Genomic DNA, 16,472 nt, shown 5'->3' with positions numbered 1-16,472 from the left:
GTAGATGCCACACAGGACGCATACGTTTATTTATTCAACATTATACAAGTTTAAATATCTACTTGTGCACATCAAAGTTGGAGGGCGTCGCTGACATATGAGGCTAAGCAGTAGCGGAGCTACCTTGGATCTAGGGGTTCATTCAAACCACCTTCGACAAAAAATTGTACTATTTTTACATGGTCGAAAATATTTTTATGTATATATAGTAGATGCTGAACCCATTCGACTAGTCCATATATTTACTATTGAACCTTCTCAATGAAAATTCCGACTCCGCCACTAAGTTAAATCGACATTTATATATATTATGCCATTATTAGTATATGTAGAAGAATAATTTTTTCACCCTTTCCATTGCTTTTTATACCTCAAAGTTCTTCCAAGCCACAAAGAAAAAAACAACACCAAAAAAAAAAAAATGAGTTGCTTTAAGACAAAGAGATCCAAAAGTTTCCCCATAGCCAAACAACCTTCACGAACACAAACACAAACACAAACACAAACACAAACACAACAAATCAAGAACATCAAACATGAAGTTCTTTTACACATTCCATCATGCAAAGTTCATCTAATGGATGAAGGAGAATCTATAGAACTTTCAAATGGAATTTTCACAATTTTTTCAATATTGGAAGAAGATGTTTGTGTAGCTACAATCATAAAAGTTGGTGATGAACTTCAATGGCCATTAACAAAAGATGAACCAGTAGTAAAACTTGATTCATTACATTATTTGTTCACTTTGCTTGTTAAAAATGGACATCCATTGAGTTATGGTGTCACATTTTCTGAAAAGGGTAGTGGAAATCTTGGATTATTAGATGCATTCCTTAAAGAAAATGCATTGTTTACTTGTTCATCAAAATCAATGAGGAAAAGTGATATTGATTGGAAGCAATTTGCACCAAGAATTGAAGATTATAATGATGTTTTGGCTAAGGCAATTGCTAATGGTACTGGTCAAATTGTTAAAGGGATTTTCAAATGTAGCAATGCTTATACTAATCAGGTTTGCTTTTTTTTTTTTTAATACATTTTACTTTTTGTTGTTTTATTCTTGTTGTTTTGTATTGTTAGATTTTTATTATGGCTTGTTGTTTCTTTAGCCTCGATTATCACACTATTTTGTTTTTATTTTTGTTTGAGATAATCATTCAGTGCCCTTCAAATTATGATCAAAATTACTACGACAGACTCCAACTTCACCGTATTATTCTTGAACTCAATTTTAGCGTACGTACTTTGCCAACCTTTTGTGCTGACGTGACATCTTTATTACATAAAAGTAAGGCTCACGTTAAAGGTACCACGTCAGTTAAAAGGGTGGCACATCAGCTAAAAATGATGATAAAAATATACTAAAATTGAGTTCAGGGGTAATAGGACCCTGTGAAGTTGGAGTGTGTCGTAGCAACTTTGGTCATAGTTCAAAGGTATTAGATGCTTTACTTTTTTTTTATTTGTTGCTTATGCTTTCTTTTGCATTTCTTTTGAGTCGAGGTTCTATCGAAAATAAGCTCTCTACCATTTTAAGATTTGCATACACTTTACCCTCTTCAGATCCCACTTATGAGATTACACTAGGTATGTTGTTTGCTGTTGATGTTATTGATGTTGTTGCATCGTCTTTTATTTTTTAAAATGTGTTTTCCTTATATGATCTTCAAGACTAGTATGAATATCTTCCAAGCACTCAAAACTTACTCTTAGATAGTATGAATGTGTCATATTTAGAACTAGAAAGTTAGATTCAGAATTTAAAGTTTATAAATTCTTATAACGATCTCATCAAGTTCATATGTGTACAGTAATAACTGTTTATAGTCTAAATTTGTAAATAATATTGAGATAGTACATCGAAACACTCCTGAACTTGTGGCCAAAACTTACTTTAAATTCTAAATTAATCGGACAATTATTTACCCCCTTAACAACTTTAAAGTGAATTAATTCCCCCTGTATGGCTGATAGTCATCTTTGATTGTGTTTTTTTTTTTTTCAGGATAATTTGGTAAAATAAAATTGATACTGTAGAATTAATAAACTTATCTAAGTCTTATGTCTTTTTCTATGTTGGAAATGATTGGTTGTTGAGTTTAGAGAATTTGGTGTTGATTTGATCGAATTTATCAGGTGAGTTGAGTTTTTTATCACTATTTTAAGGTATTTTTTAATGATGGTAATGACGTTTTTCGGCGAAAATTTGCCGAAAAATCTGATGTGTGTGTGCATGTGTTGTTGTGTGGGGGTGGACGGAGGTGGATGGGTGTGTGTGCAGGTGTGGCAGTGTAGGGGGTGGACGAGATGTGTGTGCAGGTGTGGGAGTGGACGGGAGGGGGAGGGGGAGGGGAAGGAGGGGTGGGTGGTTATGAAGAAGATGTAAAATGGAGTGTGTGGTATTTTTTTAATTTAAAATATTTTATATATATTTAAAAATATGTAAATATATAATATAAAATATTTAAAAAAAATTCTTTATTTACGTGGCGCTGATGTATCAGCGAGTGTGATGCACTCTCTGTTATGAGAGTGATATTATATATTAAGGGGTGAAATTAATTCAATTTAAAGATATTAACGGGGTAAATAAATAGAATATTAGTTTAAGTGCTAAAGTAAGTTTTGGCGATAAGTTTGGAGGATTTTGATGTATTATCTCAATAATATTTGATGAATTTCTTAATACATATCACGTGAATCCATAGCGTACAAGTTAGGATGAGTTTGCTTTTGAAGTTAGGTTAGCTAAAAACTTTGGAGATAAGTATCCAGTACCCCTGAATTATTGCACAGTTGTTACAACTCACTTCAACTTCACAGGGTCTTATTACGTCCTGAACTCAATTTTAGCATATTTTTGTCACCCTTTTATACTGGCGTGACACCTTTATTACATAAAATGGGGCTACACCAGTTAAAAAGTGTGACAAAAGGTGTCATGTCCGCTAAAAAAAGATTGACAAAAATACGCTAAATTTAGTTTAGGGGTAATAAGATCCTCGTGAAGTTGGAGTGTTTGTTGTAGCAAATTTGGTCATAGTTCAGAGGGTACTAAATGTTTTACTCAAAACACTTTGTTTTCTTCTCAAAGTCCGGATTCATATGTTATCTGTGCTTCAGATGTCCAGGCCTAAACGTGCCAAAGATGTGTTTGAATGTTGGTTGAATAAGTACCTAGTCTGTTCTGTTCTTATATGATCTTGGACAATCATCACTTTATATTTAAATGAGTGAAGCATCTGGTACTCCTGAATTATGATCAAATTTTCTACACACTCCACTTCACGGGGTCCTATTACCCCCGAACTTAATTTTAGTGTATTTTTGTCATCCTTTTGTATTGACGTGAGTTCCATTTTATGTAATAAAGGTGCCACATCAGCACAAAATGGTGCCAAAAATACGCTAAAATTGAGTTCAGGGGTAATAGGACCTCTTTGAAGTTGATGTGTGTCGTAACAATTTTGACCATAGTTCGACGGAGTACTCGATGCTTATCTCGCTCGAAATTCGATACTAAAAATTTTCATTTTTGAGTGAAATGCAGGTGCAAAAGGGAGGTGAAACTATCTTAATTCCAGCAGTAGATAACTATGGTTCTACTATTACCAAAAAGAAAGGCAATGCCACAAATAAAAATAATTCAGTCAATGAAAGCCTAAAACGGTACAATATACTAAAAATTCCTTTCTCATTATCTTTTATGATCATTTAGTCAAAAAGCTAAAGAAAAATAACATAGTTATGTCTACTCAATAATTGTTCTTTTATCTCTTTATTATTCTGAAGGTGTCAAAAGTTAAAAAGGTTAAAGGTTAAAAAAAACTAGATATATTATAGAGTAAAGCAAAGCATGTAGTATCTCTTAAACTATGAACATATTTGCTACGATAAATTTCAACATTATAGAGGTTCTATTATCTCTCTAATTAAATTTTAACGTATTTTGTCATCCTTTTTAGCTGATATAACACCTTTTGTTAACCTTTTTAGCTCACATGACACTCTTTGATGTGGGGTCTATTTTATGTAATAAAGGTGCTACGTCAGCGTAAAAAAGTGATAAAAATATGTTAAAATTGAGTTCAGGAATAATAGGACCTTGTGAACTTGGAATTATTTGATGAATTGTTTGTTTATCAAACTGACCTTTCAACTTCAAACTCGAAATATAGAATTTGAAGTTTGAAAATTAGGTTTGTGGAGTTTTTCAAGTTTTCGTTCGTAAGACTACAACTTTTTCTTCATATTCAAACACAACTTTAATTTTCAAATACCCTTTTTCGATTTCAACCTTTAGCGTGTACTAAGATATTTCACACAGTAAAAGAATAAATGTGGAGACCATCTCTAGACCAGAAAAGAAATTTTGCGGCAATTAGTTAACGGCAATAACTTAAATGGCGCTAAGTTATTTTTTTGAGGTAATTATTTGCGACAAGTGCATGTTAGTGCTCTTTGTAAACGCCTCTAAAATCTATGATGATATTGAATCCGCTGACAATTAATTAATGTAGTTAAAAGCTTTTAATGCACTTTGTTAACGTCCATATTTATTGTCGTTAAAAGTTTTTACTGTTGTCGTGCATTCTTCGAAAAGTAAAAAGAGAAAGGGTGTTTTTTTATTAGCATAATTCATAAATGTGTCCTTTAACTTGGCTTTAACTTTCATCTACGCTCTCCAACTTTGAGTGTGCACAAGTAGACACCTTAACTTGTATAAAATTGAACAAGAAGACACATGCGTCCTATGTGACATTCTACGTGTCCAATTCATGTCCTACATGACATCCTACGTGTATCATACCACATAGAATGTGTGTGTCTATTTGTTCAACTTTATACAAATTTAAGTGTCTACTTATGTACATCTGAAGTTGAAAATCATAGATCTGAACTGAGGCCAAATTAAAGAACACGATTATGTATTATGTTTTTGGCATAATACATAAACATGACCTTTAACTTGACCTTAAATCACATTTATGATCTCCAACTTTGGATGTGTACAAGTAGACATTTAAACTTATATAAAGTTGGACAAGTAGACACACACGTCCTATGTGACATAATCTTCACAGAACGCTGCGCAGGATAAGAATTGACCACGTTGGATGCCACATAAGACATATGTGTCTACTTGTTTAACTTTATACAAGTTCGAGTGCCTACTTGCACACACCCAAAATTAGAGATTATAAATGTGATCTGAGATCAAATTAAAAGACATGTTTAAGGATTGTGCTTATGTTTTTTCATCTAGTGTCCACAACGTCAAAAAGATTGTACTAAAAGCTGTCATGGAATATGTTTTTGTAGTGTGAGGAAGCTGTCAAAAATGACAGAAAAAATGAGCAAATCAATGCTTAATGGAGTTGGAATTGCAACTGGATCAGTTATGGGGCCTATGGTTAGGTCAGAAGCTGGCAAGAAATTCTTAGCCATGGTCCCTGGTGAAGTTCTATTGGCTTCACTTGATGCTGTCAGTAAGTATCCACCACTATGTTACTCGAATTTTTCAAAAATATTCTTGCAATCACGTCGAATCATTCAAAAATGTGCACTATTATTTTTAAAGGCATAATAACCCTTTAAGTGGACCTCAAATTACATCTATAACTTTCAATTTTGGATATACACAAGTAGACATTTAAATTTGTATAAAGTTGAACAAGTAGATACACACGTTCTATATGGTATAATACTCGTAGGACGTCATGTTGGTCAAGAATTGGCCTCGTTGAACGCCACGTAGGATATATGTGTCTACTTGTTCAATATTATACAAGTTTAAGTGTCTATTTGAGCACACCCAAAGTTAGAGGTCATAGATGTAATTGCGGCGGCTAAGTTAAACGACATGTTTATATATTATGTCATTTTTATATGATATGACACACACTCAATAACATTTTTATAAAGTCGGAGCAACATAGTTACTAGCCAACATTGTCAATAGGCGTTTGGACATAGATTTGATTGAAATTTGTAAAAAAGAGTTTTTAAAGTTAAAAAAAAATGACTTTTGAAAATTGAAATTGTATTTGGATATGTATTACACTTAAAGAAAAAAGTCGAAGCGTTGTGAGTGAATAAGAATTTTACTTGAAAAAGATAATTCATGTCCAAATAGGCCCTAAGGACTCGTTTGGACAAACATATTTGAAATTTGAGGAAAAAAAAAAATTAAAGATGAAGTTATGTTTGGAAATGCATTTCACTTGAAAAAAATATTAAATTTATGCTACTGAAAAAAATTGAGTAAAATATCTAGTACCCCTGAACTATGGCCAAATTTGCTACGACACACTTAACTTCACGGGGATCCTATTACCCCAGAACTAAATTTCAGCGTATTTTTGTCAAACTTTTTAGTTGATGTGACACCTTTGACATGAATCTCATTTTATGTAATAAATGTGTCATATCAGCACAAAAGAGTGACAAAAATAATGCTAAAATTGAGTTTGAGTTCAGGGGTAAAAAGACTCCTGAGAAGTTGGGAGTGTGTCGTAGCAATTTTGGCCATAATTTGAGGTTACTGGATGTTTATCTCGAAAAATTTCACTGTATAACTCATTTTCAAAAACTACCTACAAAATCAATTTAATGTATAATCAAACAACAGATTTTTTTTTTTTTTGAAAAAAGAAAAAAAAGTATATGTCCAAACAACTCCTTATTCTCTCTATTTTTCCATTTCGAGAATGTTTACTGATAATTTTTTCTGATTGAAAATGCAGACAAGATATTAGATGCTGCTGAAGCTGCTGAAAAACAAACATTGTCTGCAACTTCTGGTGCTGTGACTAGGATGGTCACTAATAGGTATACCTTATTTCCAAAAACAGCGCTAACGAGCAAGCAAACAGATATGCTAAATATTTTCTTCGATTTATTTTGTATGATCGTATTTGATTGAACACAAAATTTAAGAAATAACGAAAGGTTCTTGGAACTTAATTATGGAAACATGTCATATGAAAGTAAAATCAAATTGTGTAAATGGGAAATGCATATTCTTTTACATTATTATATACACACACACACAAAGAGGTATGCAATAACATACATACATACATTGTTGAGTCTAGTGGCGTACGCAGGATTTTCAATAAGCAATGTCGCGTGATACCCCTTTGCTTAATGTGGCATTCTCGCGTTTCTTGTAATCCCAAATACCTGATTAATTTGATATGCTTTACTCGAGTCAAAAGTCTATATCAGAAAAACCTCACTACCTTCACAATAGGGTAATACAAGACTGACCCTACTTGTTGGATTACACTGGATATGTTATTGTCGCTTCGTTAGAGCATATAACATTGTTTATTTTCACATAGTAGGATCAATGGTTATAAGATCATGTTTCAATATGCTTTAGAAAAGGCCAGTCCGGTGCACTAAAGCTCCCGCTATGCACTGGGGCCGGTGTTTGTACGCAGCCTTATTTCGCATTTCTGTCAGAGGCTATTTCCAATGCTTGAATTGTGACCTCTTGGTCAAATGACAGCAACTTTACCAGTTACCCCAAGGCTCTGACCTCTTCATGTTTCAATATGGTTTAATAAAGGGCAACCGGGTGCACTAAAGCTCCTACTATGCTCTGGATCCGGGGAAGGATCTCACCACAAGTGTGTATTGTACGCAGTCTTACTTCGCATTTCTGACACTATTTTCAATGTTTGAACCCGTGACCTCCTAGTCACACAACAACAACTTTACCCGTTACTCCACGGCTATCCGTAATGTTTCAGTATGGTTTATTTTCACAAATGAAATATATATAAGTTTTATTAATTTTTTTATTTTTGAATGAGAAACAGGTATGGTGAGAATGCAGGTGAGGCAACAGAAGATGCACTAGCAACAGTAGGACATTGTGCAGGAACTGCTTGGAATGTATTCAAAATTAGGAAGGCACTTAATCCTGCTTCTTCTGTCACTTCTGGTGCACTCAATGCTGCAAAAAATAGAAAATAGTTACTACTAAAACAATTATGACCAAATTCGCTACGACAAGCTCGAACTTTACGGGTCCCTGTTATCCCCTGAACTAAATTTTAGCGTATTTTTGTCATCTTTTTTAGCTGACGTGACATCTTTAACGTGGACTCCATTTTATGTAATAAAGGTGTCATGTCAATACAAAAGGGTGACAAAAATATGCTAAAATTGAGTTCAATGAAGTTGAAGTATGTCGTAGCAACTTTGGTCACAGTTCCGAGGGTACTGGATGATTATCTCTAAAACTTATGGAGAAAAATGAGGATTCTATTGGATTGCGTACATTTTACTCTTTTCATATCCTACTTATGGGATTAAACTAGCTATGATATCATATGGTTGTTTACTATATGGAGAGGAAAAAAGTAAGTTGTTGCAACACATTGAAGGAATGGAAATGACATTGTTTTCCAAGTTGCTTGAAAAATATTTTCACAATTTGAATCATTACAATGGGTGGCTTAGCTAACTAAAATTGCCGCTATGCGCAGTAGAGAAGGGTCCCACCACAAAAATGTATTGTACGCAACCTTACCTTGCATAGAGGTTGTTTTCAACGCTTGAACCCGTGACTTCCTGGTCACATGACAACAATTTTACCAGTTACCTTTTATTGTAGTAGTTTTAGAAAATACTACACAACTATAGGCATAGTTTGGGGTTTGGCATAATACATAAACATACCCTTTAACTTGATTTCAGATTACATCTGTGATCTCCAACTTTGAGTGTGTACAAGTAAACACTTAAACTTATATAAAGTTGAATAAGTAGGCACATACGTCTTATATGACATAATACACGTAGGACGCCATGTAGGACAAGAATTGGCCACGTAGGATACCACATAGGACATATGTGTCTATTTGTTCAACTTTATACAAGTTTAAGTGCCTACTTGTGCATACCCAAAGTTGAAGGTCATAGATGTAAATCTGAGGTCAAGTTAAAGGGCATGTTTATGTATTATGCCTTGAGATTTTATTGCAAATATGCACATATATACTTATTATCCATGCGGATACAATTAGGCAGAGATGTTGTATATGCGCAGATACACTATTATGCGAATGAGTACAATGTATTTCTCTATTATTATGTACGTGAATGATATTTATTCATCTATAGAGATATTATATATGTGCGGATACCCTTATTATACGAATGCATACAATGTATTTTACAATTGTTATTCATGCGGTTATAATGTGTGATATCATTATGCGTTCGAACAAAGTGTACTCCGATATGTTTTGGAGCTAAAATGCTACTATATTTCTTAATTAAGTAAAATCTCGTTATTTTTCACAAATCTAGACTTAAATAGTGTTAAGAAAAAATAAGATAAAATACGGCTTAACTTATCATATTTACACAAATCCTCACTCTTACAACTAATTACAAAAATATATCAGGAGTTGATTATATATCTTTATAAAGAAAAAATGTATGTTCGTTGGATGTATTATGTATCTCGACCATCCCAAAATCAAAAAAATATATCGAGAGCTAATTATGTATCTTTATAAAGGAAAGAATGTATCTTCGTTGTATTATATATCTCAACAAACCCAAAATCGAAAAAAATGTATTAGAAGCTAATTATGTATTTTTTCAAAGGAAAAAAATGTATTTTTGTTGGATGTATCGAGAGGTAATTATGTATATCGATAGATCCAAAATAGAGATTTTCAATAATTATACAAAATATCAAAATTTTGTGTAATTAAGCTTCAAACAATTAGGATTTATATTGTTTGCCCTAAATATTTTCTAAATATTCTCAAAATCACCCAAGTAGAATAGTTTGGACACCCAACTCCCAAGTGACCCAAATACAAAGTAGACTGTTTTACTATAATAAAACTACTACAAATTACATAAATACGCAACTTATGTTTCTAATATTACAAAAAATCCATCTCTCTAAACATATTATAAAAATTCCAACATATACACAGAATGTTATGTATATGTCGGCTATGTTATGTATATTAATAGCGAGAGAGAGTAAAGTAATTTAAAAAGTGAGAGAGAGTGAATTACTTTCAAAAGGGTTGATATTTATGTTATTTATACAATTGTCGGTATTTATGTTGTTTGCCCTTTACGAAATTTTCCCTTGTTTAAGTACTAGCCCAACTAGTAGCCCAACTATAATACAAGCCCAACTTGTACTTCCCCTTATTACATGACATCAACAACCTAACACAAACACAAACACAAACTGCTATTTACCAATTTTGTGATGTGAAAACTCTGTATTTCAATGGAGAATTCACCAGCAAACTTGAGCATATACAAAGCTTCAAGAACCATAAAAAGAAGAGAGAATACTCTATACAATGCCTTAAGATCAATATACGAAGATTCTGTATTCGTTGGTGAGATTTCTCAGCTATGGCCTGAGCTTCCGCTGTTGGCAAATCTCCGTTGCGGTCTTTGGTACTATAAAAAATTCCACTCGACTTGCTATTTCAAGTCGACTGACGGACATACCAACAACTGGTCTTTCAATACTTCTCGACTTAATCTCCATGTTGCTCTCCTTGCCGGTAAGAGTTACTGTAAGGCCTCTTAATTAAAAAATCTCTGTGATTGGTGTTAAATAGCAAACCTCTGTCAAGGCCTCTTATGAGTATATATTAATTAATTGAAGAATCTTTGATACATAAATACTCTCTGATTGGTATTAAATAATAACCTCTGTTTGATAGATGCACCAATAATTGATCTTTCAATACTTCTTGGCTTAATCTCCATGTTGCTCTTCTTTCCGTAAGACTCACTTGTTTAATTATGAATCCTCTTATGAACATATATTAATTGAAGAATCTCGACACTGGACCATGTACCATGTTAAATAGCAAACCTTTAGTATTCGAAAAAATTCCTTTTCTTATCAACCTCCATGTTGCTCTCTTTGCTGCAAATGGCCTCTTATAAACATATATTAATTGAAGAATCTCGACTCATGAATACTCACAGACTGGACCTAACGAACCTTTGGTTCTCACAAAAATTCCTTCTCGGATCAACCTTCATGTTTTTCTCTTTGTTGATTCTTTTGTTTGATTCTCCTATAAACATGTATGTGTATATATATTTAAGATCTCTTGTAAGTTATATATTCAAGTTATATATTCAAGGCCTCTTTGATTGAACAATTAAATAGCATACCTTTGTTTGATGGACACACCAATAACTGGTCTTTTAATACTTTCCTTGCTGGTAAAGGGTAACAAACAAGCAATGATTCTTTTGTTTGATTCTCTTATAAATATGTGTATATATTTAAGCTCTCTTATGAGTATATATATTTAAGATCTCTTTGATTAATTGAAGAATTTAGATACATAACTTATTAGATGACATTAGCAAACCTCCGTTGTGGTCTTTGGTTCTATCAAAATTCCACTCTTACATGCTATTTCAAGTCGATTGATGGATGCACCATTAACTGGTCTTTTATACTCTCACCTTAACCTCCACGATTCTCTTAGTAATATGTGTATGTACATTTAAGGTCTCTGATGAATTATATATTTAATGGTCTCTTTAATTAATTGAAGAATTTAGATACATAACTTATTTTATTATAACATTCGATTGGATGCTGAAAGTTAACCAATAACTGGTCTTTTAATGCTTCTACAGTAACATCCATGTTACCCTATTTTCTGATGAGCAAATAGTGAGTCATTTGTTTGATTTTCATATACACTATGTGTATATATAAAAGACCTCTTATGAATTATATATTTAAGACAGATACATAACTTAATGTATTATTGCATTTTATTGGACGCTGAAAGTTAACTGTTAAATAGCAAACCTCTATTGTGGTCTTTGGTACTATCAAAAATTCTACTGTACCTGCTATGTCAAGTTGACTGATGCATATACCAATAACTGGTCTTTCAATACTTTTTGCCTTAACCCCCACTTTTCTCTCCATGCCGGCAAACAAATAATGATTCATTTGTTTAGTTCTCTTATGTATATGTGTATATATTTAAGGTCTCTTATGAATATGTGTATTTATTTAAGGCCTTTTCAATATATACCTGTTCCATTTATATTACGACATTTGATTGGACCTTGTTATATAGAAAACGTCTATTGTGGTCTTTGCTACCATCAAAAATTCCACTCAACGTGCTATTTCAAGTCGACTAATGGACACACCAATAAATGGTCTTTCAATACTTTTGGGCTTAACCTCCCTGGTGCCCTCCTTGCTGGTAAACAAACAATAATTCGTTTGTTTGGATCTCTTATAAATATGTGTATTTGTTTAAGGTCTTATGAATTATATATTTAAGGCCTCCTTAATTAATTGAAGAATTTAGACCATAACTTATTATATTATGATATTTGATTGGATGCTGAAAGTTTAACTGTTAAATAGCAAACCTTTGTTTGTGGTCTTTGGTACTTTCAAAAATTCGATGCTACTTGCTATTTCAAGTCGACTGATGGACACGCCAATGATTGGTCTTTCAATACTTCTTGTCTTAACCTCCACGTTGCCCTGCTTGCTGGTAACCTTCCTTATCTCCATTGTTTTGCTTTAAATATGTATTATGAATACGTGTATAAATTTAAAGCCTCTTATGTCACCTAGTAAGTTGGTAAATAAGTCTCTCCGTTCCATCTTTTATGACGAAGTTAACTGGTTACAATGTTTGAGATACACTCCAAGGGAATTAGGTGAAAAACCCCATTGAGTCAATTCCTTGCTTGAAAACGTGGTTTGTCTGTGGCTTGATTGGCTATATCATGCACCACTAGAGTCACGATCATATTCCATATCGATCCAAAAGTCATTAGGAAGTCTACAAAATCAGTTGTTCAGCTAAACTCAATTGCAGAATCATTCAAATGCATGATGCTTTGTGCATCGGTCTGCCCTTTTTAAAATTATAATTCGCATTTAACAGCGTTATAAAACATATATAATATCTTTGTTTACTTTGATGGTTGGCGGTGTACGATCTTTGTTTATATACATGATATAGTTGGAAGCTAATTTCTAATTGATGGTTAGGACAGAAGGGAGGTTGTATGATTGTTGATTCAACGAGGAAAGGGAAGAGGTTTCCGGATAGTATGTCAAAGACAATACCTATTTGGACCTGTGTATTGAATCGTGCCATTTGGAACTACAGAGTGAAATTTGGCTCGACTAGAAGTGCAGAAAAAAATGTAAGTAACGACTTACGCTTTTGATGTATGATAACTTTTTTAGTTGATTGCTCAAGTTGCGGAATTTTTTTGATATCTTCTTTCTCCTGAATAAAATTATATTGGTGGTGTCCTCTCACTTGTGAATGATGTCATGAAAATCAAGCATTTTTGTGTAACATGTGTACTTATAATCTGGATAGACGTATCCATTGCCTAGTCAAACAACTTCGCATAGAATGGGATGGAGGGATTATCCGTCAACAAATGTTTTTGTTCTTTGAAAGATTAGAGGCCATATACTTACTTAAAGGGGAAAAAGATACGGTGAAAGTAAAATATCTCGATTTTTATAAAAGAAATTCAAGGCTTGTGATCTATCGGGGTTTTTGCTTGTCTATCTCGTCAATGACTGCATCAGGCTTTAAACTTTATGCATACTTTGCAATGTAGGCTTGTTTAGGATAGGTTGTAATTATGCCCCTTCATATGCACATCCGTATACACAAACAAATGCCTTACGTGTTCACGTGCTTATTGATATTTTCTGTTAATTTGTTTGGACAGGAGTCAAATGATTCCATTGAATGTGGTAATACTAATAATGAGGACTCATATAACTGGGATTGTTCCTTGCATCTCCCTTTATGGGTCTCGAATACTGAACGAGCGCTTGTCGATGAGCGTTTAGACGGATGGACCGAGGATTTGGAGGCGAGTGGTGCTGATATTGCCTCCATTGCTTTGTCGCTGAAGAAACCACTACGTCCATTATGGATTTCACAAAAAACTGTGATCTGGTTAAATGAAGTACCCGATTGTGATTCGTGGGATTTCACTCCAATAATACTTGTTTCTACGTCCTCCCCAAGTAGCAATTTTCAGCAAAGAACAACCTCGGAATTTAGTTGGAGGTACATAGCTGGAGCTGGAGACGACGAGGAAAGTTGGGCAAGAGGTCTGTCACCAAATCTTTTCTGGAGACATGCTTATGATCTCATAAGTTCGGGTCCCGATACGTGTAATAAGAAGGTAGCTGATATTATCGAAAAGGATAGGGTGTACCGTGCACAACGGGGAGAAAATGCTCCTCAAATATCTATTAAGCCTTCGAAATCTTCTGGAAGTAGCGGCCATTTTCCTGTTCGAGAACAACTAGACCTGGAGCGTCTACGTATGAACATAGATGAGAAGTCTTATGATAATGATTCCATATCTTGGCTGGGGGAAACGAATTTAGTAGTTGGCACAACTCAGCTTGGTATGCTTCATTCGTCCTGTTATTGAATTTTATATTACGTCTGAATCTAGCAATATAGCGTGCAGTTTATCGAGTTTGTGAGTGGCTGACCCTTCGCTATATTTCTGCATGTGGTCTGAGTTTCTGCTGTGTCATTGTAACATCCCAACTTAGGATAAGGAGTCCCACATGGCAAAACCCAGGAGAGATGCTGGTATATAAGTATGCTGACCTTTCATTCTAGTGACGCGTTTTAAAGCCATGTGGGTCTAGGTCCTGGCAGTAGTAATATTATTATTTAATACTATTATGTGCATGACAATTTGGTTGCCTGCATTTTTTCAACTTTGGTTGCTTACTTTTTCTTTTCAAAATTGGCAACTTTGAAAATTTTTATGAAGTAAGTGCATACGTATTGTGCAATATTTCTGCCTATAAATAGAGACAGCTTCACCTCTCTTCAATACACTAGAATACCAATACAAGTTAATGTAGAGTTCACAAAAAATTTGTCAAACAAGAGAGTTTATTAGTTGAGGGAGGTGTTCTTATTGTGGAGCTCTGAACTCAACTCTTGTCCAGAGTTGTTGAGTTGTTGTGAGAAGGCTGTTGTATCTGGAGGGGACAAGTCAAGAAGATAACTGCTGGACTGGTGAAACAGTTACTGCAGTGGGCTTGAATCTCCTTAAAGAGAGCGAGATATCCACGCCTTAGCCGAAGAAAAAGAAGATAGTTTTTTATATTTTCTTCACTTGTAATTTTTAGTTGTAAGTTTATTGTAGTTTCACCAATGCCTCTATTTATAGGTAGAAATCTTGTGCAATATGTATGCATTTCATAAAATTTTTCAAAGTTGCCAATTTTGAAAAGAAAAAGTAAGCAACCAAAGTTGAAAAAATTGCAGGCAGCCAAATTGCCATGCACATAATAGTATTAAATAATAATATTACTGCTGCCAAATTTGAAAGAAAGCAGACAACTAATGAAGAAACATAACAACAACACTAATGCACTATAATGCTGCCTAACTTTCAAGAATCATGCATAATAATATTAAATAATATTAAAATGCAACATCAATCCTCCACTCATTTTAATATTATCAAGAGAGTCTACTAGCTGAAGGAAAACTACCATGCATAATGAAGGTGTGCTCTGCATTGAACCTTCACTTAGTAAAACAGTAATTTCTACTTCAGAGTCGTAGTGGTCTCAGACTTGAACTATGACTTCTTAGGGAAATTAAAAAGTTACTGCTTACACATAATAGTCAAGGTGTTGACGTGGGCTATATAGCCAGCATGTTACGGCCTTGTGCTATCCCGGTTTTATGAGTGTCTTTGAGAATGAGCCCAATTCTCATAGGAAGTGGCCTACCTCCACACTCACATAGGTGAAATCCGTTGAGAGTGCTCCTGTAATTTAGCACCCCACTTATATGAGCTACAGATATTCATTAATATTTTTTAATGCCTAATTCATTATTATAATAGTCTCTTTAAGACCTTACATTGTGGAAGGTTGCAGCAGTTATACTTGTTAGCAATTGCTGCCAACCTTAATGCCATCAATTGGCAGCAAACCACACACGCTACATGGCTGCAATTTTCAGCCTCCATAACTTCCCATCATTTCAGCAATTGTTGCATTTATTTTTCTTTTCAATCTGGCTGCAATTTTGAAGTCAAAAACAAGATACTGCTTTTTTGTTTCAAGATTGGCAACTGCAAAGAAATGTCACTAATGACATCATGAACTAACATACTACTACTATAAATAGAGCTCTTCCCAGCTCATTTAATGATTAACAAGAACACCAGAACACCAATACAAGTTAATGTAGAGTTCACAAAAAAAATTGTCAAATAAGAGAGTTTATTAGTTGAAAGTGAGGTGTTCTTATTGTGGAGCTCTGAACTCAACTCTTGTCCAGAGTTGTTGTAAGAAGGCTGTTGTATCCTAGACAACTCAATAAGAACACCTCCCTTTCAACTAATAAACTCTCTTATTTGATAATTTTTTTTTGAACTCT

General features: G+C 33.8%; 2 protein-coding genes across 5 annotated transcripts in view; both read left to right on the top strand.

Moving 5' to 3' along the window:
- Nucleotides 1-345: 345 nt before the first annotated feature.
- Nucleotides 346-8,427, top strand: LOC107840973 (senescence/dehydration-associated protein At4g35985, chloroplastic). Its single transcript, XM_016684940.2, has 5 exons — nt 346-1,015; nt 3,554-3,672; nt 5,326-5,492; nt 6,750-6,834; nt 7,833-8,427. The coding sequence occupies exons 1-5, from the start codon at nt 422-424 to the stop codon at nt 7,987-7,989; spliced, it is 1,122 nt and encodes a 373-aa protein (XP_016540426.1). The 5' UTR covers nt 346-421; the 3' UTR covers nt 7,990-8,427.
- A 1,785-nt stretch (nt 8,428-10,212) lies between these two features.
- Nucleotides 10,213-16,472, top strand: part of LOC107840974 (uncharacterized protein C3F10.06c) — a 27,326-nt gene continuing 21,066 nt past the window's right edge. Inside the window, exons 1-4 of one of the 4 annotated variants that reach the window (XM_047396583.1) lie at nt 10,213-10,568; nt 12,126-12,257; nt 13,064-13,221; nt 13,768-14,461. In XM_047396583.1, the coding sequence (XP_047252539.1) occupies nt 10,283-10,568; nt 12,126-12,257; nt 13,064-13,221; nt 13,768-14,461 (1,270 nt within the window). In that variant the 5' untranslated portion in view covers nt 10,213-10,282. Of the gene's footprint in view, nt 10,569-12,125; nt 12,558-13,063; nt 13,222-13,767; nt 14,462-16,472 lie in introns of those variants that run through there. The other 3 variants (XM_047396582.1, XM_016684941.2, XM_016684942.2) reach the window with 3 other exon arrangements.

Source organism: Capsicum annuum, chromosome 9 (genome assembly GCF_002878395.1).
Source record: "Capsicum annuum cultivar UCD-10X-F1 chromosome 9, UCD10Xv1.1, whole genome shotgun sequence".
NCBI lineage: Eukaryota > Viridiplantae > Streptophyta > Magnoliopsida > Solanales > Solanaceae > Capsicum > Capsicum annuum.
This window is presented reverse-complemented; position numbering and strand designations above follow the sequence as displayed.

Bases quoted from the DNA above. Each gene is read 5' to 3' on its own strand.
- LOC107840973 (XM_016684940.2), top strand. From the start codon at position 422: ATGAGTTGCTTTAAGACAAAGAGATCCAAAAGTTTCCCCATAGCCAAA. The intron at 1,016-3,553 runs GTTTGCTTTTTT...AGTGAAATGCAG, and splicing joins GCAATGCTTATACTAATCAG to GTGCAAAAGGGAGGTGAAAC. The intron at 6,835-7,832 runs GTATACCTTATT...AATGAGAAACAG, and splicing joins ACTAGGATGGTCACTAATAG to GTATGGTGAGAATGCAGGTG.